Here is a 25,103-nt window from a genome sequence, read left to right on the forward strand (position 1 = left end):
CAGTACTGTGCAGCCGTATTCATCGAATAGGCTTTCGACTCTGTCAATCACAACATTCTTATTGGCAGACTCAACAGCCTTGGTTTCTCAAAATGATTGCTTCGCTTGGTTCACCAACTACTTCTCAGACAGAGTTCAGTGTGTCAAATCGGAGGGCCTGTTGTCCGGACCTCTGGCAGTCTCTATGGGGGTGCCACAGGGTTCAATTCTCGGGCCGACTCTCTTCTCTGTATACATCAATGATGTCGCTCTCGCTGCTGGTGATTCTCTGATCCACCTCTACGTAGACGACACCATTCTGCATTGTGTTAACTAACCTCCAGACGAGCTTCAATGCCATACAACTCTCCTTCCGTGGCCTCCAACTGCTCTTAAATGCAAGTAAAACTAAATGCATGCTCTTCAACCGATCGCTACCCGCCCGTCCAGCATCACTACTCTGGACAGTTCTGACTTAGAATATGTGGACAACTACAAATACCTAGGTGTCTGGTTAGACTGTAAATTCTCCTTCCAGACTCATATTAAGCATCTCCAATCCAAATTAAATCTAGAATTGGCTTCCTAATTCGCAACAAAGCATCCTTCACTCATGCTGCCAAACACACCCTCGTAAAACTGACCATCCTACCGATCCTCGACTTTGGCGATGTCATTTACAAAATAGCCTCCAACACTACTCAACAAATTGGATGTAGTCTATCACAGTGCCATCCATTTTCTCACCAAAGCCCCATATACTACCCACCACTGCAACCTGTACGCTCTCGTTGGCTGGCCCTCGCTTCATACTCATCGCCAAACCCACTGGCTCCAGGTCATCTACAAGTCTCTGCTAGGTAAAGCCCCGCCTTATCTCAGCTCACTGGTCACCATAGCAGCACCCACCCGTAGCACGCGCTCCAGCAGGTATATCTCACTGGTCACCCCCAAAACCAATTCTTCCTTTGGCCCCCTCTCCTTCTAGTTCTCTGCTGCCGATGACTGACTGGATTGAACTGCAAAAATCACTGAAGCTGGAGACCCAAATCTCCCTCACTAGCTTTAAGCACCAGCTGTCAGAGCAGCTCACAGATCACTGCACCTGTACATAGCCCATCTGTAAACAGCCTATCCAACTACCTCATCCCCATACTGTATATTATTTATCTTGCTCCTTTGCACCCCAGTATCTCTACTTTCACATGCATCTTCTGCACATTCTACCATTCCAGTGTTTAATTACTATATTGTAATTACTTCGCCACCATGGACTATTTATTACCTTACCTCCCTTATCCTACCTCATTTGCACATACTGTATATAGACTTTTTTTGCAAAAACCAAAACGTGCACCCCTCAAGGTCCGCAGGACCGAGTTTGTGAAACGCTGCCACACAGTAACAGCACAGCTTCTCCCACCAAGTGCAGGAGCAGTTCGAGCTTCAACATGCTGCACACGGCTCCTGTACAGTCACTGAAAGATATCAAATTCAAATCAAATTTTATTGGCCGCATACACGTGTTTAGCAGATGTTATTGCGGGTGTAGCGAAATGCTTCTGTTTCTAGCTCCAACAGTGCAGTAATATCTAACAATACACACAATCTAAAGTTAAAGGAATGGAATTAAGAATATATAAATATTTGGACTAGCAATGTCAGAGTGGCATAGACTAAGACACAGTAGGATAGAATATAGTACATACAGTTAGTATATCAGCCAAGACCTCAGAAAACAATTGTAGACCTCCACATGTCTGGTTCATCCTTGGGAGCAATTTCCAAACGCCTGAAGGTACCACGTTCATTTGTACAAACTGTAGTATGCAAGTATAATCACCATGGGACCAAGCAGCCATCATACCGCTCAGGAAGGAGATGCGTTCTGTCTCCTAGAGATAAATGTACTTTGGTGCGACAAGTGCAAATCAATCCCAGAACAACAGCAAAGGACCTTGTGAAGATGCTGGAGGAAACTGGTATAAAAGTATCTATATCCACAGTAAAACTAGTCCTATATCGACATAACCTGAAAGGCCGATCAGCAAGGAAGAAGCCACTGCTCCAAAACCACCATCAGAAAGCCAGACTACAGTTTGCAACTGCACATGGGGACAAATATCGTACTTTTTGGAGAAATGTCCTCATGTCTGATGAAACAAAAATAGAACTGTTTAGCCATAATGACCACCGTTATGTTTGGAGGAAAAAGGGGGAGGCTTGCAAGCTGAAGAACACCATCCCAACCGTTAAGCATCATGTTGTGGGGGTGCTTTACTGCAGGATGGACTCGTGCACTTCACAAAATAAATGGCATCATGAGGATGGAAGATTATGTGGATCTTATTGAAGCAACATCTCAAGACATCGGTCAGGAAGTTAATGCTTGGTCACAAATGGGTCTTCCAAATGGACAATGAACACAAGCATACTTCCGAAGTTGTGGCAAAATGGCTTAAGGACAACACAGTCAAGGTATTGGAGTGGCCATCAGAAAGCCCTGACCTCAATCCCACAGAAAATTTGTTGGCAGAACTGATAAGCATGTGTGAGCAAGGAGGCCTACTAACCTGACTCAGTTACACCAGCTCTGTCAGGAGGAATGGGCAAAAATGTACCCAACTTATTGTGGGAAGCTTGTGGAAGGCTACCCAAAACATTTGACCCAAGTTCAACAATTTAAAGGCAATGCTACCAAATAATAATTGAGTGTATGTAAACTTCTGATCCACTGGGAATGTGATGAGAGAAATAAAAGCTGAAATAAATCATTCTCTCTACTATTGTTCTGACATTTCACATTCTTAAAGTAAAGTTGTGATCCTAACTGACCTAAGACAGGAAATGTTTACCTTGATTACATGTCAGGAATTGTGGAAAACAAAGTTTTAAATGTATTTGGCTAAGGTGTATGTAAACTTCTGACTTCAGCTGTACATATGAGATGAGTAATGCAAAATATTTTAACAATACATCACCCTAAAAGACCCTCTTCATTAATACAGTGGATTCTGAAATGGCAACATACACTCTGGTACAGCATGCCTTTTCACCCACACAGCGCCCAACACCTCCCTAACACAATAGCATACAGACCCTTGTTGAGTTTTTGACATGACAGTTTTCACTCATTCTCTGAGGTGAATGAGGAGGCTTGATGTAAGTTGGTGGGCGGCGGTGGTTGCATTGGAGTTATCAATCGGTGTTGAAGGGAAAACAATGTTTGTGAAAAACTGCAATCAAACCTCGCTCCCATCCACCTTTCACACTCACCAACACTACAGGTGCCTCACTCCTATGCCCATTTTAATAAGCAGCCTCTCAGGCCTAGAGGTGGAAAATGCAACTGATGTAGAATGGGTGCCAGCCCATTAGCCAGCAGGGCCGAAGGACCCCTTTTCACCCCTCGGGTGTTTTATTGAGTGCCCGAGTTGGCCTGATGGCCACAGCCCAGAACAATCAACCAGACCATGAGTCAGCAAGAATGAAAGGAGCTTAGCAGAACTAGCTGACAAAGGATAAGAAAAGAGGGGTGAAGGGATGAGAGGAGAATCACAATATAATAAAAGTCTAGCAGGGAGATGTACTGACCATTTGGGCAGGTAAAAAATAAATAATAAAAATATGTTTTACAGGGTGGAATAGAAAGGAAGTAAGATTACTTTTCATTTCAATGGAAAAATGAAATGGAGGGGAGATATGGGCGAGGGAGCACATCATGAGAGGGAAGCAAAAAATGTGAAACAAAGTGAAGAGAAACGTGATGGGGATTCTGCATGAAGCCTCACGTTTACTAGTCTGGGATTCAAGGTTCCACCTGTGCTCGTCTGAAAAAGTTTCAATTCAGAATTTTCACTGTAAAGCAACATTGGGCAACTCTTCATCTTAGATGGTAGCTACTCCATGTCTTTCCATTGGCTGCCGACATAACAATCTATTCATGTTATTATTGCCAAGGTTACTTTGTTACTACTTCAGACTGTCAAGTGGACCAGGGACGTTGAAATTATTGTTGGATTTAATGGGGCAATCTGCAGTTCAAACAACAAGATTGTGACCACCTCGCTAGTGTTTTGATATGTAGCTGAGGGATGGGGCTGGAGAAATGTAATCACTCTCAAATTCATAGTCCTTGCATTCACACCGCTGTCTGACTATCCATGAGATCAAAATGATAGTTTTAACCATGTTTTGAGACTATACAGTGTTTTATTTAGATTTGAGTTATTATTTAGATTATAGTTATGGGGTAAACAAGCTTATATTTTGGGTTTTTATGGGATACAACAATTGATCTCACAAGGCATTTAGAAATTATAATCTGCAGTAATCAATACCATTTAATATACCATTAATTTTAAAGTCCAAAAATGCAATCACAAAATTAAATTCTTATGAGCTGCTGCACCATACAGCCCTTTGCATATAATTGGGCCACCATGATCTTATCTTACATTTAAACGTAATTAGTTATATTTAGCCTCATTTATTAGCTTGGATGTTTAGCGTTCCTTTGGATATAACAGCTATGGAGCGTGTGTGTGTACACTCACATTTTTTGCAGTTAGCTCCGAACCCAGCCACACATGCATGCACACCCACAGGTTTTTTTCCTGGCTCAAAAAGGGGCTTAAGTGGTGGGCGTGGCGGCGTCGTGGCAATGACCATGGTCAGCCCGTTGGCGTGGCTGAATTCGGTCCCGGGCAAGAACATTTTTCAGGCCCCCATCTTGTGTTTTACAGCCAATTTCCTGCAATAAAAAATATATACAGTGGGGAGAAAAGGAATTGATACACTGCCGATTTTGCAGGTTTTCCTACTTACAAAGCATGTAGAGGTCTAATTTTTTAGCATAGGTACACTTCAACTGTGAGAGACGTAATCTAAAACAAAAATCCAGAGAATCACATTGTATGATTTTTAAGTAATTAATTCGCACAGAATTCTGTGACATCATGTAAGCTGCGCCGAGGTACGCCACAAAGGACGAACCACTGTATGCATTTTTACTTACCATTCATATGTCCTACAACCAGCTGCAGGTGGTTTAGAGCTAGACTGTTTTTTCGGGGTTTCCTATGAATTAGGAATTCACCTGGATAAACAAGACGATGTTAAAGGCCAGATTCAATATGGTAGCTTCAATGCCCAACCCAGGTGTTCATTAATTCAAAACCTAATTTGCACTCACTGTATATAGACTTTTTCTACTGTATTATTGACTGTATGTTTAGTTTATTCCTGGTGTAACTCTGTGTTGTATGTGTCAAACTGCTATGCTTTATCTTGGCCAGGTCACAGTTGCAAATGAGAACTTGTTCTCAACTTGCCTACCTGGTTAAATAAAGGTGAAATAAATAAGTGTTCGGAGATTTTGAGAATCTGCATTACTTACACTACCGGTTAAAAGTTTGAGAACACCTACTCATTCAAGAGTTTTTCTTTATTTTTACAATTTTATACATTGTAGAAAAATAGTGAAGACATCTAAACTATGAAATAACACATGGAATCATGTAGTAACAAAAAAAGTGTTAAACAAATCACAATAGATTTTCGATTCTTCAAATTGTCACCCTTTGCTTTGATGACAGCTTTGCACACTATTGGCATTCTCTCAATGAAGATGGCGCAGCAGTAAGACGTATTTGTTTTTGTCCCATGTAAAAAAAGGAACATTCGGGATGGGTCAATTCTATAAGCATTCAGTGTAGAATTGTGCACACCACACACATTTTCTTTAAACACCAAGAGAGCGAGTCTATGGGACACTACAGAAGGGAATGAAAATATAAATATTCAGTCTTTTTCGTTTTTCTGGTATACATTTCATTATATTTCAATCTCTTTTTTTCCATTTTCGAAGTAAATATACCTTCCTGTAACCCGCCTCGTGGTACGAATCTGATATTTTTTAGACCTAATAACTGGAACCTCCATCAGAAGCTAGCCAGCTAATTAGGTACTAGCTATTTAGTCATTGTTAGCCACTGCTAGCGGTCTTTACCTTTAGCACGGACACCAGTCACTTTAGCCCGGATAATACCTGCCAGTCTGCACAGTGCGATATCAGCCCTGCGCATATTGGACAGCTACTTTTTTCCACTACATCACCGGATTCCTGCCGCAAGCGCTGGACCATTGCACCGGATCTTCGCAGCTAGCTAACTGCTCCCGTGTGTCTATTGTGGTTAACACCCTTGTCCAGAAGTATGCACCAGTTAGCCTCGAGTTAGGCCCATCTCCTGGCTAGCAAGCGAAGTACACCAACTACAATGCCTCTCTTGCCAATTTGGCCTGGACCCTTTGTCGATACGGAGCCCCGCCGATCCATCATTACTGGTCTGCTGATGTAATTCGGCCGACGTGCTCTCAACCGGCCTAAGCATCGTGGATGTGGTGAAGATCCATCTGCTAGCCCCGGCCCGCTAGCTTCATGAAAACTGTCTCCCTCTCACCTAGCGTAGCAATTGACTACAGAACGGCTCCCTGTTTCATCTATTGCTGCTCATTGGACCCTATAATCACACGGCTACACAGCTGATGCCTGCTGGACTGTTCATTAACACGGTACTTCATTTTTTAATCTGCCGGCCCCAGCCTGGAACTCAGGCCCTGTATGTAGCTAACTGACCCTCACTGCCCATTTATCACGATTTACCTGTCGTTGTCTTAGCTGTTTACCCATTGTTGTCTCACCCGTGGTCTTAGCTCTTCCAATCAACACCTGTGATTGCTTTATGCCTCTCTCTGTCAGTATGCCTTGTATACTGTTGTTTAGGGCAGCTCTCATTGTTTTATTTTACTGTGGAGCCCCTAGTCCTGCTCAACATGCCTCAGATAGCCCCCTTGTCCCAACCCCACACATGCGGAGACTGCACCTAGCTTAACTAACACCTCCAGAGATGCAACCTCTCTCATTGTCACTCAATGCCTACCTTTACCCCCACTGTACTCACACCCTACCATTCGCTTGTCTGTACACTATTCCCTGAATCTATCCTACCAAGCCCAGAAATCTGCTCCTTTTATTCTCTGTTCCCAAAGCACTAGATGACCAGTTCTTAAATCCTTTAGCCGTACCCTCATCCTACTCCTCCTCTGTTCCTCTGGTGATGTAGAGATTAATTCTTAGGGCTAGGCGTCCTGTCAACTGGACACCTGTTGACAACATCCGGTGAAATTGGAGGGCGCGCAATTCAAATAAATAATTGTAATATTAAACATTGCTGAACATACAAGTATCTTATATCGGTTAAAATCTTAAATTATTGTAATCTACCTGCATTGTCCGATTTACAATAGTCTTTACAGCGAAAGCATACCATGCGAATGTTTGAAGACGGCGCCCCACATCAACATATTTTTCAACCAGCACATGCTTCATAAAATCACAAATAACGATTTAAATAATCATTTACTTTTTGAAAATCTTTCACTGTTTGCAAAACCAAGGGTCCCAGCTACAACATGCATGGTTGTTTTGTTAGATAAAATCCTTCTTCATATCCCCAAAAGTCTGTTTAGTTGGCGCTGTTGATTTCAGTAATCCACTCGTTCAAAATGCAGACAAAGGAATCCAAAAAGCTACCGCTAAACTTTGTTAAAACAAGTCAAATTACATTTCTATTTAATCCTCAGGTACTCTAAAATGTAAATAAACTATAATATTTCCTACGGAAAGAAGTATGATCAATAGAAAAGGAAAATTAGCAAGTGCGTGTCCTCTTCCTCGCTCGCCCACAGACTGATATCCAGCTGTGACTCCCGGTACCAAAACTCAAAATTCTTCCTTGTTTTTTGGAAGAAACAAGCCTGAAACCTTGAATAAAGACTGTTGACATGTCCTGGAAGCCATAGGAATTGCAATCTGGGAGCCGAAATTACATAGGACCCATAGCTTTCCATTGAAAGAGCATGAAAAAAAAAGTGTTTCCGTTTTGGTTTGTCTTTTGGATTTTCGGCTACCATATCAATTGTGTTATTGTCTCATACCTTATTTTAAAATTTATACAAACTTCAAAGTATTTTATATCCAATGATGCAAATTATATGCATATCATGGCTTCTGGGCCTGACTAACAGGCAGTTTACTTTGGGCACATCAGTCAGGCGGAAACTCTTGAAAAAGGGCCCTAGCCCTAAGATGTGTTAACCCAGGCCCTGTGTGTCCCCAGGCGCTCTCATTTGCTGACTTCTGAAACCGTAAAAGCCTTGGGTTCATGCATGTTAACATCAGAAGCCTCCTCCCTGAGTTTGCTTTATTCACTGCTTTAGCACACTCCGCCAACCCTGATGTCCTAGCCGTGTCTGAATCCTGGCTTAGGAAGGCCACCAGAAATTCAGAAAATTCCATCCCCAATTACAACATTTTCCGTCAAGACAGAACTGCTAAAGGGGGAGGAATTGCAATCTACTGTAGAGAGAGCCTGCAGAGTTCTGTCATACTATCCAGGTCTGTGCCCAAACAATTCAAGCTTCTACTTTTAAAAATCCATATCTCCAGAAATAAGTCCCTCACTGTTGCCTCTTGTTATAGACCCCCCTCTGCTGCCAGCTGTGCCCTGGACACCGTATGTGAATTGATTGCCCCCCATTTATCGTCAGAGTTCGTACTGCTAGGTGACCTAAATTGGGATATGCTTAACACCCCAGCCATCCTACAATCTAAGCTAGATGCCTTCAATCTCACACAAATGATCAAATAACCTACCAGGTACAACCCTAAATCCGTAAACATGGGCACCCTCATAGATATCATCCTGACCAACTTGCACTCTAAATACACCACTGCTGTTTTCAACCAGGTTCTCAGGGATCACTGCCTCATTGCCTGCGTCCGTTATGGGTCCGCGGTCAAATGCTCACCCCTCATCACTGTCAAACGCTCCCTAAAACACTAATGCGAGTAGGCCTTTCTAATCGACCTGGCCTGGGTATTCTGGAAGGATATTGACCTCATCCCGTCAGTAGAGGATGCCTGGTTGTTCTTCAAAAGTGCCTTCCTCACCATCTTAAATAAGCATGCCCCTTTCAAAAAATTTATAACTAAGAACAGATATAACCCTTGGTTCACTCCAGACTTGACTGCCCTTGACCAGCACAAAACCACCCTGTGGCGTACTGCACTATCATCAAATAGTGCCTGTGATATGCACATTTTCAGGGAAGTCAGGAACCAATACACACAGTCAGTTAGGAAAGCAAAGGCTAGTGTTTTCAAACAGAAATTTGCATCCTGCAGCACTAATTACAAAATGCTTTGGACACTGTAAAGTCCATGGAGAATAAGAGTACCTCCTTCCAGCTGCCCACTGCACTGAGGCTAGGAAACACTGTCACCACCGATATATCCACGATAATCAAGAATTTCAAAAAGCGTTTCTCTGTGGCTGGCCATGCTTTCCACCTGGCTACCCCAACCCTGGTAAACAGCTCTGCACCCCCCTCAGCAACTGGCCCAAGCCTTCGCCCAAACCCAGACCGCTGATGTTCTGAAAGAGCTGCACAATCTGGATCCCTACAAATCAGCTGGACCCTCTCTTCCTAAAATGATCTGCCACCATTGTTGCAACCCCTATTACTAGTCTGTTCAACCTCTTTCGTATCGTCTGAGATTCCTAAAAATTGGAAAGCGGCCGCTGTCTTCCCCCTCTTCAAAGGGGGAGACACTCTAGACCCAAACTGTTACAGACCAATATCCATCCTGCACTGCCTTTCTAAAGTCTTTGAAAGCCAAGTGAACAAACAGATCACCGACCATTTCGAATCCCACCGTACCTTCTCCGCTATGCAATCTGGTTTCCGAGCTGGTCACGGGTGCACCTCAGCCACGCTCAAGGTCCAAAACGATATCATAACCACCATCGATAAAAGACAGTACTGTGCAGCCGTCTTCATCGACCTAGCCAAGGCTTTCGACTCTGTCAATCACCATATTCTTATCGGCAGTCTCTGTGGGGGTGCCACAGGGTTCAATTCTCGGGCCGGCACTTTTCTCTGTATATATCAATGATGTCGCTCTTGCTGCGGGTGATTCTTTGATCCACCTCTACGCATACGACACCATTCTGTATACATCTGGAACTTCTTTGGACACTGTTAACAAAAAACCTCCAAATGAGCTTCAACGCCAAACATCACTCCTTCCGTGGCCACCAACTGCTCTTAACCTTTTCACACGTACCAACACACGGGTGTGATCATCCTACAATGGTCCCTGAAGCGTACGATCAAACCGGTGTGATTAGAACGCTTATTTAGAACGGCCAGTTTCGAATGATGCAACAATCAGCATTTGAGCTGCCCACACTTTTTTCAGAAACATTTTGCACAAACACAGTCCTTACAAAGTTATGTCCAGAATGTGAGGTTTATTTTTGGATGCAATTTTCAGACATTCACAAAAGTATCTACAGCATAACACAATCATCCAAACCAGAAAAAAATGTAGTCTACATTTGTCCTAGCGCTAACTGAGGAAAGATTGACGTAACACAAGCGGTCATATTTGTATAACTCTCGCTGACCAACTACAATATGAATGAGCTAATAGCAATGACTATAATTAATCACATCACGGGTGAGCTCACCATTGATCGAAATAATTGAGTAAAACACTCTCTAGAAATCCAGACAATGGGTAGTTTTTGCACGCTGCCATGCTTTTTGTTTCCCTCACAGAAACCATAGATTATAAGAGGAGACAAGATGAGTTTGGTCTGTTTATAGTATGCATGTTCAAGGGAGGGGGGGGGGTGTCAACCAATATTGTCGACAGCCCATCATTAATTTCCAGAAGTCCTCAAAAAATGAGTGAACTTACTCACCTCATTTTGTTATAACATCTTTGGTCCAACAGACGATTACCTGAAACCCAGAATGCATTGTATGTCAACAAACATGGATACACACAGCTGGAATTATCTTAGCTCATCATAATCAGTACAACCTACAAAACAAATATTTTACACACATAATATGTGCCCATTACAATCTATGCAGTAATTGGAATGCATGCAAACAATTGGGAAGTGTGTAGGGGAATTTTGTCCGGGTCAGAAATGTCCCAAAAATGAATTGTCCGCAGAAGTAAAAATGACTATTTTTCTGTGAATGAATGAGGAGGCGGAACACACCCCAATTCAAACTGTTCAAACTTGTTTGAAAATCATTTTAAATTGAGTTGAAACAGCCTATAAATAAAAACAGGCTGCGTGCCTTGGTTTGAGGGCAGCGTGGATTAAATGTACTGTTGCGTAACAATCACATTCTGGAATGGAGAGAACCTTCTAACATCACGTGCAGGAAAGAACTCAAGCTGGGGCGTCCGTTAGAGATATTTGGAACGGGGTGAAAAGGGTGAAATGCTAGTAAAATGAAATGCATGCTCTTCAACCAATCACTGCCTGCACCCGCCCGCCCGACTAGCATCACTACTTTGGACGGTTCTGACTTAGAATATGTGGACAACTATAAATACCTAGCTGTCTGGCTAGACTGTAAACTCTCCTTCCAGACTCACAGTAAGCATCTCCAATCCAAAGTTAAATCAAATCAAATGTATTTATATAGCCCTTCGTACAATAGCTGATATCTCAAACTGCTGTACAGAAACCCAGCCTAAAACCCCAAACAGCAAGCAATGCAGGTGTAGAAGCGCGGTGGCTAGGAAAAACTCCCTAGAAAGGCCAAAACCTAGGAAGAAACCTAGAGAGGAACCAGGCTATGAGGGGTGGCCAGTCCTTTTCTGGCTGTGTCGGGTGGAGATTATAACAGAACATGGCCAAGATGTTCAAATGTTCATAAATGACCAGCATGGTCAAATAATAATAATCACAGTAGTTGTCGAGGGTGCAGCAAACTCAGCACCTCGGGAGTAAATGTCAGTTGGCTTTTCATAGCCGATCATTAAGAGTATCTCTACCACTCCTGCTGTCTCTAGAGAGAACAGCAGGTCTGGGACAGGTAGCACGTCCGGTGAACAGGTCAGGATTCCATAGCCGCAGGCAGAACAGTTGACACTGGAGCAGCAGTACGGCCAGGTGGACTGGGGACAGCAAGGAGTCATCATGCCAGGTAGTCCTGAGGCATGGTCCTAGGGTTCAGGTCCTCCTCCTCCGAGAGAACGAATTAGAGAGAGCATACTTAAATTCACAGAGGACACCGGATAAGACAGGAGAAGTACTCCAGATATAACAAACTGACCCTAGCCCCCCAACACACAAACTACTGCAGCATAAATCTAGATTTGGCTTCCTATTTTGCAACAAAGCCTCCTTCACTCATGCTGGTAAACTTACCCTCGTAAAACTGACTATCCTACTGATTCTTGACTTTCGGCAATGTCATTTACTAATTTGCCTCCAACACTCTACTCAGCAAATTTGATGCAGTCTATCACAGTGCCATCCGTTTTGTCACTAAAGCCCCATATTCTACCCACCACTGCGACCTGTATGCTCTCGTTGGCTGGCCCTCGCTAAATATTCGTCGCCAAACCCACTGGCTCCAGGTCATCTATAAGTCTTTGCTAAGTCTCCGCCTTATCTCAGCTCACTAATCACCATAGCAATACCCACCCGTAGCACGCGCTCAGGCAGGTATATTTAACTGGTTTCACTGGCAAAGCCAACACCTCCTTTGGCTGCCTTTCCTTCCAGTTCTCTGCTGCCAATGAACGAATTGCAAAAATCACTGAAGTTGGAGATTTATATCTCCCTCACTAACTTTAAGCATCAGCTGTCAATGCAGCTTACCGATTGTTACAGCCGTGCACAGCCAATCTGTAAATAGCCCATCCAACCAACTACCTACCTCATCCCCATATTTGTGTTTTTTTTGTTTTTCTGCTCTTTTGCACACCAGTATTTCTACTTGCACATTCTCATCTGCACATCTATCACTCCAGTGTAAATTGCTAAATTGTAATTACTTTGCCACTATTGGCCTATGTATTGCCTTACCTCCTTATTTCATTTGCACACACTGGATACAGATTTTTCTATTGTGTTATTGACTGTACGTTTGTTTATACCATATGTAACTCTGTGTCTTTGTTTTTGTCGCATTGCTTTGCTTTATCTTGGCCAGGTCACAGTTGTAAATGAGAACTTGTTCTCAACTGGACTATCTGGTTAAATAAAGGTGAAATAAAAAACCAGCTTCCCCTGGAATGCTTTTCCAACAGTCTTGAAGGAGTTCCCACATATGCTGAACTTTTGTTGGCTGCTTGTCCTTGGACCACTCTGCGGTCCAACTCATCCCAAACCATCTCCATTGGGTTGAGGTCGGTGGATTGTGGAGGCCAGGTCATCTGTTGCCGCACTCCATCACTCTCCTTCTTGGCCAAATAGCCCTTCCACAGCCTTAAGGTGTGTTGGGTCATTGTCCTGTTGAAAAACAAATGATTGTCACACTAAGCCTAAACCAGATGCTATGGCGTATCGCTGCAGAAATCTGTGGTTGCCATGCTGGTTAAGTATGCGTTGAATTCTAAATAAATCACAGACATTGTCACCAGCAAAGCACCCCCACACTATAACATCTCCTCCATGCTTTACGGTGTGAAATACACATGCAGAGATCATCCGTTCACCCACACCGCGTCTCACAAAGACACGGCGGTTGGAACCAAAAATCTCCTATTTGGACTCCAGACCAAATGACACATTTCCACCGGTGTAATGTCCAATGCTCGTGTTTCTTGGCCCAACCAAGTCTCTTCTTATTGGTGTCCTTTAGTATTGGTTTCTTTTCAGCAATTCGACCATGAACAGTTGATGTTAAGATGCGTCTGTTACTTGAACTCTGAAGCATTTATTTGGGCTGCAATTTCTGAGGCTGGTAACTCTAACGAACTTACCCTCTCCAGCAGAGATACCTCTGGGTCTTCCTTTCCTGTGGCGGTCCTCATGAGAGCCAGTTTCATCATAGCCTTTGATGGTTTTTGCGACTGCACTTGAAGAAACCTTCAAAGTTCTTGAAATGTTCTGCATTGATTGACTTTCATGTCTTAAAGTAATCATAGACTGTCATTTTCTCTTTGCTTGGTTGAGCTGTTCTTGCCATAATATGGACTTGTTCGTTTTCCAAATAGGGCTATCTTCTGTATACCACCCCTACCTTGTCACAACACAACTGATTGGCTCAAACGCATTAAGAAGTTAAGAAATTTAAAAAAATGAACTTTTAACAAGGCACACCTGTTAATTGACCTCATGAAGATGGTTGAGAGAATGCCAAGAGTGTGCAAAGCTGTCATCAAGGCAAAGGGTGGCTATTTGTAGAATCTCAAATATAAAATATATTTGGACTTGTTTAACACTTTTTTTTGGTTACTACTGCATGATTCCGTGTGTTGTTTCATAGTTTTGATGTCTTCACTATATTCTACAATGTAGAAAACAGTCCAAATAAAGAAGAACCCTGGAATCAGTAGGTGTGTCCAGACTTTTGACCGGTGGTGTATATTTAGAATTAAAGTGCTTTAGATTCATGATTTCACTCTTGATTTAAAATGATTATGTATGGATAACTGATTTTGATAGTCTCGATCTCCTGCTCAAATAATGCAATGTTTGTTTGTCTCCATAGCTGATTCGTCCTCACGATAGCCAGTGGAGTCAGACTGTAGGAGCACAAACAACGGTTTGCATGGAAACCATTGCTGCTGGTTTTGTAGCGTTGAATTTCAATATAGGATTCTGCCCTTCTGTCTCGTCGAGTGGGGATAAGGTCTCTCTGTCTCTCTGTCTCGTCGAGTGAGGATAAGGTCGCTCTCTCTCTCTCTCTCTGTCTCTCTGTCTCGCTCTCTGTGTGTGTGTTTCATAACCATTTTGTCTAGAATTCTAAACTCTGGCTTTTCTCTGCACCCTGCATGTATTATTTTCCCCAAGGCTTTGACTAGTCAGGGCTTCCTGTAAGTTGCTCTGGATAAGAGCATCTGCTAAATGACTGAAATATAAATGTCTAGTGGAACAACGGCCACGGTGTGCTATAGATGAGGTTCACCTTGACAGGGGAGAAGGTATTCGTATCGCTTTTTAGACAAGACAGTAATGGTTTTGTCTTTTGGTTGTTTAGTTATATATCAACTGTGCATCTAGACTAACTGTCAAAGGCTGACATTTCTGGTATAGTCTGTGTGATCGGATGAGATAGAAATAGGATCTAATCGAAGATCTAAGTCAGATGCTCTAATTTCATTTTCTGAAATGGTTAAACAGTAAATAGCATAGCTGTAGGAGGGGAGGAGGAGTTCTAATGTGTAGCCAGTTATGCATGTGATTAGGGCATGTTCTGTTCCCTCTGTTTCCCTGGGCTGGGGACAGGGACGGAGCGCGGCCGTGCATTAATACGGGGCATGAATCTCATGTGGTGATTAGGCTGGTTCTAAGGCCCTGTCAGAGAACCGGGCCCCGGGGGACTGAGCCTGCACCCACTAAGACACTCAGTACCTCCTGTAATAGAGCCCACACAAACACATTTAAGAGCTCCTAATGCATCATATCAGAGACGAGCCAGGACCTTGTTGTCAGAAATACACCCATGGTAAGTAACTGGATGGAGTGGCCTGTCCAGGCTGTTACCTAAGCCTTGATTGAATCTGTGAATGGTGCTGGCACAGAATGCATTCACACAGTGTGGTAAAGCTTTGATCTACCTGTGTATTTATAGTACCTTCTGTCATAAAGCATATAAGGTACAGTTAACTGCCAAAATAATGGAAACACTTAGTAATTGACGGATACAAAAGGAATTAAAGGCAGGTACTTCCATACATATGTGGTTCCTGAGTTAATTAAGCAATTCATATCCCATTATGCTTAGGGGCATGTATAAAATTGCTGATCAGGGCATTATTTTGGATACCATGGCTATGCCCCCATAGGATGACAATGCCCCTATCCACAGAGCACGAGTGGTCACTGAATGGTTTGATGAAGATGTAAACCCATTTGATCACTTATGGGATATTCTGGAGCGCTGCCTGAGACCGAACACTACATGGTGAAATTTCTCGTGGAAGTATGGTGTCGCATCCCTCCGATAGAGTTCCAGACACAAGGTGCAAATATTCTGTAATATCAAAGTGAAAGTAAATTCTAACATTGACTAAAGATGGATGAAAAATTAAATGCTAATATACCTTGGTTAGATAAGTATTCACCCCCCGAGTCAATACATGTCAGAAATACCAACAACAGTCATCTTGGGTAAGTAAGTCTCATAAGCTACCTGTGTTGTGCAATATTTTCCCATTTTATTATTTTCATAATTCTTCAAGCTCTGTCAAGGTGTTGGGGATCATGGTTAAACAGACGTTTTAAAGTCTTGCCATAGATTTTCAGAGAGATTTAAGTCAAAACTGTGACTTGGCCACTCTGGAACATTCATTGTCTTCTTGGTAAGCAACTCCAGTGTAGATTTGACCTTGTGTTGTAGGTTATTGTCCTGCTGAAAGGTGAATTCCTCTCCCAGTGTCAGTTGTAAAAGCAGACTGATGCATGTTTTCCTCTGGGATTTTGCCTGTGCTAAGCTCCATCCAATGTCTTTTCATCCTGAAAAACTCCCCAGTGTTTGCCGATGTCAAGCATACCCATACCATGATGCAGCCACTACCATGCTTGAAAATAAGGAGGTAGTTACTCAGTGATGTGTTGTTGGATTTGCCGCTAACATAAGGCTTTGCACTTAGGCCTAAAAGTTTATTATTATTATTATTATTATTATTATTATTATTATTAAAACAGGGCCTTCAGAAAGTATTTACCCATTGACCATTTCCCACATTTTGTTGTGCTAGAGTCTGAATTTAAAATTAATTACATCGAGAGATGTTTTTATTACTGGCCTACAACCAATACCCCATATTGTCAAAGTGGACTTGTGTTCTACAATATTGTAGTTACTCTACAATATGAACCTAATTGACAGCGTGAAAAGAAGGAAGCCTTTACAGAATAAAAAATATCCTATTTGCAATAAGAGACTAAAGTAAAACTGCAAATAATGTGGCAATTTTTTTTTTTAAGTCCTGAATACAAAGTGTTATTTTGGGACAAATCCAAATCCAGAACACATCACTAAGAACCACTTCATATTTTCCAGCATGATGGTGGCTGCATCCTGTTATGGGTTTGCACATTTTTACTCCCTTTTTCTCCCAATCTTGTGGTTACATTTTTGTCTCATCGCTGCAACTCCCCAATGGGCTCAGGAGAGGAGAAGGTCGAGTCATGCATCCTCCAAAACAGGAAGCCAGCTGCCCCAATGTGTTGGAGGAAACACAGTTCAACTGAAGACTGTCACAAGGAGTCGCTAGAGTGCGATGAACCAAATAACGACCCTCCCCTAACCCGGACGACCCTGGACCAATTGTGTGCCGCCCTATGGGACTCCCGAACGCCCAAACACTGCGACGAACGCCCAAACAGCCTTAGACTGCAACTAGGGAGTTTTTATGATAAAAAGAAACGGAATAGTTAAACTCCTAGAGGAAAACCTATTTCAGTCTGCTTTCCAACAGACACTGGGATACAAATTTCCCTTTCAGTAGGACAACAAAGTGTGAATAAATCCAAGGGGGATGAATACTTTTGCAAGGCACTGTAGTTTCAGTGCCAATGAGTTTTGAAGTACCTTCTGAATTCCTGTTCAGAAGAGTGCAGAGAAAGGTGACAATGATATTGCACAGCTGAGGAACATGCTTCCTGAGAGTATACTTTTTCATATTGCAAGAAAATATACTTAAGTATACTTTCAAATACGTATTTAACTTACATGTCCACAAAATATATTTGAAGCATACTCAAAAAAATGCATGTGCACAAACATTGGCTTATTCCCCAGCATCATTTTCTTCAGTTGAAGTTTTGATTTATAATATGATATTGTTTCTCATATTTAGCTTATTCAAATCTTTTGATATTCATTTTAGAACTGAATAATGTAGTAATTTTAATTACATATACATTCCACATTTTTTTTAAATGATCAATTATTACCAAAAATGTATGTGAACAACTAAAGTGTGAAATCCCAATGGTGCATATATCTCAAAAGTGTTAATTGTAAATGTAACCTTTACATGGCTCAATACAGTAGCTAATGTGGTTAATGAGTAGAAGTGGTATTTGTAGAAGTATACATGAAACGCATTATAAATGCACTTTTTTTGTAAAGAAAATACAGGAATTCTGATTCAAATACCATTTTAGTATATTTCTAATTTATAAGTTGTATTTCATATTATATATTTTTTGCTCTTTATCTAATGTAATAACAATAAACTTAAGTACAAAAAAGTGTCTCAATTTAGATGATTTTATATGTATTTAATATACTTAAATGCTAATAAAATGAACATTAAATGCATTACATTTATTTAAAATTGTTCCAATTTAGGTCATTTTAAATATACTTAAAATATGTTCTAACATGTATTGACTCAGTGGTGGGAATAGTTATGTAAATGGATTATTTCTGTGTTTCATTTAAGTAAATTTGCAAAAATGTCTAAACATTCACTTTGTCATTATGGGGTATTGTGTGCAGATTGCAGGTGAGAATTTGTTGATCCTTTTTGAATTCAGGCTGTAACACAACAAAATGCAGAGTGAATCAAGGGCTATCAATACTTTCTGAAGGCACTGTAATTGTTAAGCCCGAGTTATTGTTTTGCTTTGACAAAGTCATTTCTGAAGATATATTTATTTATTTTCTGTTTTGTGGTGGAAAACTGACTGTCGAGCATGACACGTCAACCCTGTTGCCCATAGATGTGCTAGACATGTGTTAAGCTTGCATTCAATTGCCACTCCCTGTTGTACACAACAATCTTCTATTCCCCCTGTCACTTGTGGATTCATGGCAGATTTATTAAGGTGACATTGTCCACCCTCTTACGGTCAACCCAGTCATTTTAATTGTCACCTTTTTTATTTCATCTCTGGAGATGGGGAAAACATGTTTGTTATGAAGTTGAACCTATACTTTTTATAACAATGTTGAAATAAATAGTTATTTTAGTTATTACATATTTAGTTATATTATATGACCAAAAAGGCACTTTATTCATGAAGTAAAACTTGTGTTGCAGGTGGCGCGTTGGGAGCATCGTACGAGAGGTTTGACCAGACTGTTTGGGGGTCCCTATCTGGCCTGCTACTGCCTAGGCACCCTCATCATCCTCCTCAATGTCTACCGCAGCCACAGGTTGGTGCCCATCTTTCTGCGCTCTCTGCCTCTCTGCACTTGCGCTTTCTGCGCTCTCTCTTGCTCGCTTTCTCCAGCTCTTGCTCGCTTTCTCTAGCTCTCGCTCGCTTTCTCTAGCTCTTGCTTGCTCTCTCTGCGCTCTCTCTCTCTGCGCACTCTCTCTGCCTCACTCTCTCTCTGCCGCACTCTCTCTGCCTCACTCTCTCTCTGCCGCACTCTCTCTCTGCCGCACTCTCTCTCTCTGCGCTCTCACTCTCTCTAGCTCTCTCTCTCGCTCTCTCTTTCTCTGCGCTCTCACTCTCTCTAGCTCTCTCTGCCGCACTCTCTCACTCTCTCTCTCTGCGCTCTCACTCTCTCTCTCTGTGCTCTCACTCTCTCTCGCTCTCTCTCTGCCGCTCTCTCTCTGCCGCACTCTCTCTCGCTCTCTCTCTGCCGCACTCTCTCTCGCTCTCTCTCCCTCTGCACTCTCACTCTCTCACTCTCTGCCGCACTCTCTCACTCTCTCTCTGCGCTCTCTCTCACTCTCTCTCTGCCGCACTCTCTCTCGCTCTCTCTCTGCCGCACTCTCTCTCGCTCTCTCTCCCTCTGCACTCTCTCTCGCTCTCTCTCTGCCGCACTCTCTCTCGCTCTCTCTCCCTCTGCACTCTCACTCTCTCACTCTCTGCCGCACTCTCTCACTCTCTCTCTGCGCTCTCTCACTCTCTCTCTGCCGCACTCTCTCTCTCTCTCTCTCTGCGCTCTCACTCTCTCTCTGCGCTCTCACTCTCTCACTCTCTCTCTGCCGCACTCTCACTCTCTCTCTGCGCTCTCTCTCTAGCTCTCTCTCTGCGCTCTCACTCTCTCTAGCTCTCTCTCTGCGCTCTCACTCTCTCTAGCTCTCTCTCTGCGCTCTCACTCTCTAGCTCTCTCTCTGCGCTCTCACTCTCGCTTTCTCTCTCTGCTGCTCTCTCTCCCGCTCTCTCCCTCTGCGCTCTCTCTCTCCCTCTGCGCTCTCTCTCCCTCTGCGCTCTCTCTCTCTCTCTGCGCTCTCACTCTCTAGCTCTCTCTCTGCGCTCTCACTCTCTAGCTCTCTCTCTGCGCTCTCACTCTCTAGCTCTCTCTGCGCTCTCACTCGCTCGCTTTCTCTCTCTGCTGCTCTCTCTCCCTGCGCTCTCTCTCCCTCTGCGCTCTCTCGCTCTCTCTCCCTCTGCGCTCTCACTCGCTCTCTCTCTGCGCTCTCACTCGCTCGCTTTCTCTCTCTGCTGCTCTCTCTCCCGCTCTCTCTCCCTCTGCGCTCTCTCTCCCTCTGCGCTCTCTCGCTCTCTCTCCCTCTGCGCTCTCTCTCGCTCTCTCTCCCTCTGCGCTCTCACTCGCTCTATCTCTCTCTCCCTCCCTCGAGGTGATTGTTATCCTCCTTGTTTACTTTAAAGACAGGTAGGGGGGGGTGGTTACTTGCGTTTGTGTGAGTGGTAGTAGATCAAGGTTATGTTGTATTTATCTCTGATAGTGAAGGGAAAAACAGCCTTCTCCTTCGTCACACTCTTCGCACTTCAATTTCCGCTGTGACCAGTCGTGTGGAATCCACCCTATGGTCAGTCTTATGGCTGAAGGCTGTACAACGGTAACTTTTTGTTCTGGTGACCTGTGACTGCTGCAGAATGTCCGTCGTGGCGATGCACATTTGAGTTCTAAATCGCTGTATGTTTCTGCAGTATGTTGGAGTACAAGTGTAGCTCAAGGCTGTGGCTCCCAAGACAAAGTGATTTTAAGTCATAGCTAATACCATATCTATCTTTGTCAAGTATCACATGAAACATAGTATTTGCACAAAGTGGAGAGACCTTTAGGGGTTTCCCCAAGAAGTGACTGTCTCTACTCTTTTTCCAAATCATTCGCATAGTTGGCCATTATGATTGAAGTGGAAAATGCTCTTTGGAAAATATACAACTTTCATTGAAATGAATGGACCTTTAAGCTCCTCTCCATATTTGGACAGAATGACCAACAGTTTACTGCTTCTGGTATTTTCCTGTTTGTGTTTGTGAGGAGTAACTATCCATTCATAGAGAGCTACTTGTCTGACTTACTCCATCAGTTTAGACAGACAGACCCACTTTTAGTTAGTGAAACTAAATGTTGCACAAGTTACTTCTAGTTTCCTGGAATGGATGGCTTTCCCACCCCAAGACTGTCCTTGCACTAACCTGGTCGTGAGGGGTGAGTAGGGGTGGAGGGTGTGCTCCTTTTTTCCTGGTAGGCAGAGCTGGTTTTGAAAGACGTATTCAGAAAGTACCCAACACCAATTTATCTGACAGTTTCAATTTCCAGCATTCACCTCTGACGTACTGAATGAACAGAGATTGACAGATGGAGCAGTGTGTTAAACCCTTAAGTTAGAGTAGCGTGACCTGACCTCTTCAATTGCACAACACACACACTCTCGCTAGCTCACCTCGTGGCTTTGTCTGTCGCTGACAAAACCCTTCTGTCCCAGCATGGTGCGTCTGAGCTCTGAGTATCCTAGAGTTAGAAAGTTAGTTTGTGTACACACACACAAGCACCACGGACATGCACAGCTTATATGAAGATAAACACTCATGCGCACGCACTCGTGCACACACACACACACACACACACGCAACAAGATTGTGAATAATTGCATGAATGCCACGCTAATTTTCGAAAAGCCATGCCAGTCCCTCTTGCCTGCAACGCCACAGCTATTTTGTCACCACCTCCCTGTGGGCACCAGTCAACAACAATAACACTAACCGAGCCATGGAGAACTTAATAAATTAGCATTTTTAAAGAAGACGTTTGTGAATGATTGTTCCCTCTGACCTTTTAGGGATGAGATAGGAATACATTATATATACACTGCCATTCAAAAGTTTGGGGTCCCTTAGAAATGTCCTTGTTTCTGAAATACTTAAATTGACTTTTTTATTTATTTATTTAACAAATACAGTGTAGACATTGTTAATGTTGTAAATGACTATTTACAACAGTGAAGAGGTTCCTCTGTCCAGTGTCTGTGTTCTTTTGCCCATCTTAATCTTATTTTTATTGCCCAGGATGAGATCTGGCATTTTCTTTGCAACTCTGCCTAGAAGGCCAGCATCCCGGAGTCACCTCTTCACTATTGATGTTGAGACTGGTGTTTTGCAGGCACTATTTAATGAAGCTGCCAGTTGAGGACTTGTGAGGCGTCTGTTTCTCAAACTAGACACTCTAATGTACTTGTCCTCTTGCTCAGTTGTGCACCGGGGCCTCCCACTCCTCTTTCTATTCTGTTTAGAGACAGTTTGCTCTGTTCTGTGAAGGGAGTAGCACAGAGCATTTTACGAGATCTTCAGTTTTTTGGCAATTTCTCGCATGGAATAGCCTTCCTTTCTCAGAACAAGAATAGACTGAAGAGTTTCAGGAGAAAGGTCTTTGTTTATGGCCTTTTTGAGCCTGTAATCGAACCCACAAATGCTGATGCTCCAGATACTCAACTAGTCTAAAGAAGGCCAGTTTTATTGCTTCTTTAATCAGAACAACAACTTTCAGCTGTGCTAACATAATTGCAAAAGGGTTTTCTAATGATCAATTAGCCTTCTAAAATTATAAACTTGGATTGGCTAACACAACGTACCACTTGAACACAGGAGTGATGGTTGCTGATAATGGGCCTCTGTATGCCTTTGTTGATAATCATAAATAATCTGCCGTTTCCAGCTATAATAGTCATTTACAACATTAACAATGTCTACACTGTATTTCTGATCAATTTGATGTTATTTTAATGGACAAAAAATGTCCTTTTCTTTCAAAAACAAGGACATTTCTAAGTCACCCCAAACTTTTGAACGGTAGTATATAAAAAACAAATCAATGCCTATGAACAGCACTATAATTCTCTAAGAGCTCTTGATTTAGACTCCCTTGATGATGACTCGATTGAAGTGTCTAGATTATTAGGACTTTACCAGTTTATGAGCCCTAAAAGCTCAAACGAGGATGAGGGACCCTTTGTGCTGTACTGGCACCAGAGTGCTTTCAAGTTTTCATAAACATTTACAGTGCATACGGAAATAATTCAGAGCCCTTGACCTTTACCACATGTTACATTACAGCCTGATTTCTAAAATGGATAACATTGTTTTTTTCTTTGTCGTTATGGGGTATTGTGTGTAAATTGAGGTAAAAAAAAGAAGATAAGAAAAAGAAGAAAGTATTCGGCCCCCTTGAACTTTGCGACCTTTTGCCACATTTCAGGCTTCAAACATAAAGATATAAAACTGTATTTTTTTGTGAAGAATCAACAACAAGTGGGACACAATCATGAAGTGGAACGACATTTATTGGATATTTCAAACTTTTTTAACAAATCAAAAACTGAAAAATTGGGCGTGCAAAATTATTCAGCCCCTTTACTTTCAGTGCAGCAAACTCTCTCCAGAAGTTCAGTGAGGATCTCTGAATGATCCAATGTTGACCTAAATGACTAATGATGATAAATACAATCCACCTGTGTGTAATCAAGTCTCCGTATAAATGCACCTGCACTGTGATAGTCTCAGAGGTCCGTTAAAAGCGCAGAGAGCATCATGAAGAACAAGGAACACACCAGGCAGGTCCGAGATACTGTTGTGAAGAAGTTTAAAGCCGGATTTGGATACAAAAAGATTTCCCAAGCTTTAAACATCCCAAGGAGCACTGTGCAAGCGATAATATTGAAATGGAAGGAGTATCAGACCACTGCAAATCTACCAAGACCTGGCCGTCCCTCTAAACTTTAAGCTCATACAAGGAGAAGACTGATCAGCGATGCAGCTAAGAGGCCCATAATCACTCTGGATGAACTGCAGAGATCTACAGCTGAGGTGGGAGACTCTGTCCATAGGACAACAATCAGTCGTATATTGCACAAATCTGGCCTTTATGGAAGAGTGGCAAGAAGAAAGCCATTTCTTAAAGATATCCATAAAAAGTGTCGTTTAAAGTTTGCCACAAGCCACCTGGGAGACACACCAAACATGTGGAAGAAGGTGCTCTGGTCAGATGAAACCAAAATTGAACTTTTTGGCAACAATGCAAAATGTTATGTTTGGCGTAAAAGCAACACAGCTCATCACCCTGAACACACCATCCCCACTGTCAAACATGGTGGTGGCAGCATCATGGTTTGGGCCTGCTTTTCTTCAGCAGGGACAGGGAAGATGGTTAAAATTGATGGGAAGATGGATGGAGCCAAATAAAGGACCATTCTGGAAGAAAACCTGATGGAGTCTGCAAAAGACCTGAGACTGGGACGGAGATTTGTCTTCCAACAAGACAATGATCCAAAACATAAAGCAAAATCTACAATGTAATGGTTCAAAAATAAACATATCCAGGTGTTAGAATGGCCAACTCAAAGTCCAGACCTGAATCCAATCGAGAATCTGTGGAAAGAACTGAAAACTGCTGTTCACAAATGCTCTCCATCCAACCTCACTGAGCTCGAGCTGTTTTGCAAGGAGGAATGGGAAAAAATGTCAGTCTCTCGATGTGCAAAACTGATAGAGACATACCCCAAGCGACTTACAGCTGTAATCGCAGCAAAAGGTGGCTCTACAAAGTATTAACTTAAGGGGGCTGAATAATTTTGCACGCCCAATTTGTCAGTTTTTGATTTGTTAAAAAAGTTTGAAATATCCAATAAATGTCGTTCCACTTCATGATTGTGTCCCACTTGTTGTTGATTCTTCACAAAAAATACAGTTTTATATCTTTTATGTTTGAAGCCTGAAATGTGGCAAAAGGTCGCAAAGTTCAAGGGGGCCGAATACTTTCGCAAGGCACTGTAACACCTCCGAGTGGTCTGTGCCTCCATTGAGTATACGAGTCCCCCATTCACCTCTCTCAATAGTGTATACAGGTATAGCTGTCTTAAATTA

At 42.5% G+C, this 25,103-nt stretch overlaps 1 protein-coding gene across 9 annotated transcripts in view; it reads left to right on the forward strand.

Annotated features, from left to right (window-relative positions):
• pemt (phosphatidylethanolamine N-methyltransferase) overlaps window positions 1-25,103 on the forward strand; it is a 79,445-nt gene that overhangs the window by 18,087 nt on the left and 36,255 nt on the right. For 5 of the 9 annotated variants that reach the window (XM_024386587.2, XM_024386586.2, XM_024386583.2 and 2 more), the window contains exons 3-4: window positions 14,578-14,631; window positions 19,085-19,200. In XM_024386587.2, coding sequence (XP_024242355.1) covers window positions 14,578-14,631; window positions 19,085-19,200 — 170 coding nt within the window. The remainder of the gene's footprint in view (window positions 1-14,577; window positions 14,632-19,084; window positions 19,201-25,103) is intronic. The other 4 variants (XM_042305450.1, XM_042305449.1, XM_024386585.2 and 1 more) reach the window with 1 other exon arrangement.

This window comes from Oncorhynchus tshawytscha, linkage group LG24, assembly GCF_018296145.1.
Source record: "Oncorhynchus tshawytscha isolate Ot180627B linkage group LG24, Otsh_v2.0, whole genome shotgun sequence".
In the NCBI taxonomy this organism is placed as follows: domain Eukaryota; kingdom Metazoa; phylum Chordata; class Actinopteri; order Salmoniformes; family Salmonidae; genus Oncorhynchus; species Oncorhynchus tshawytscha.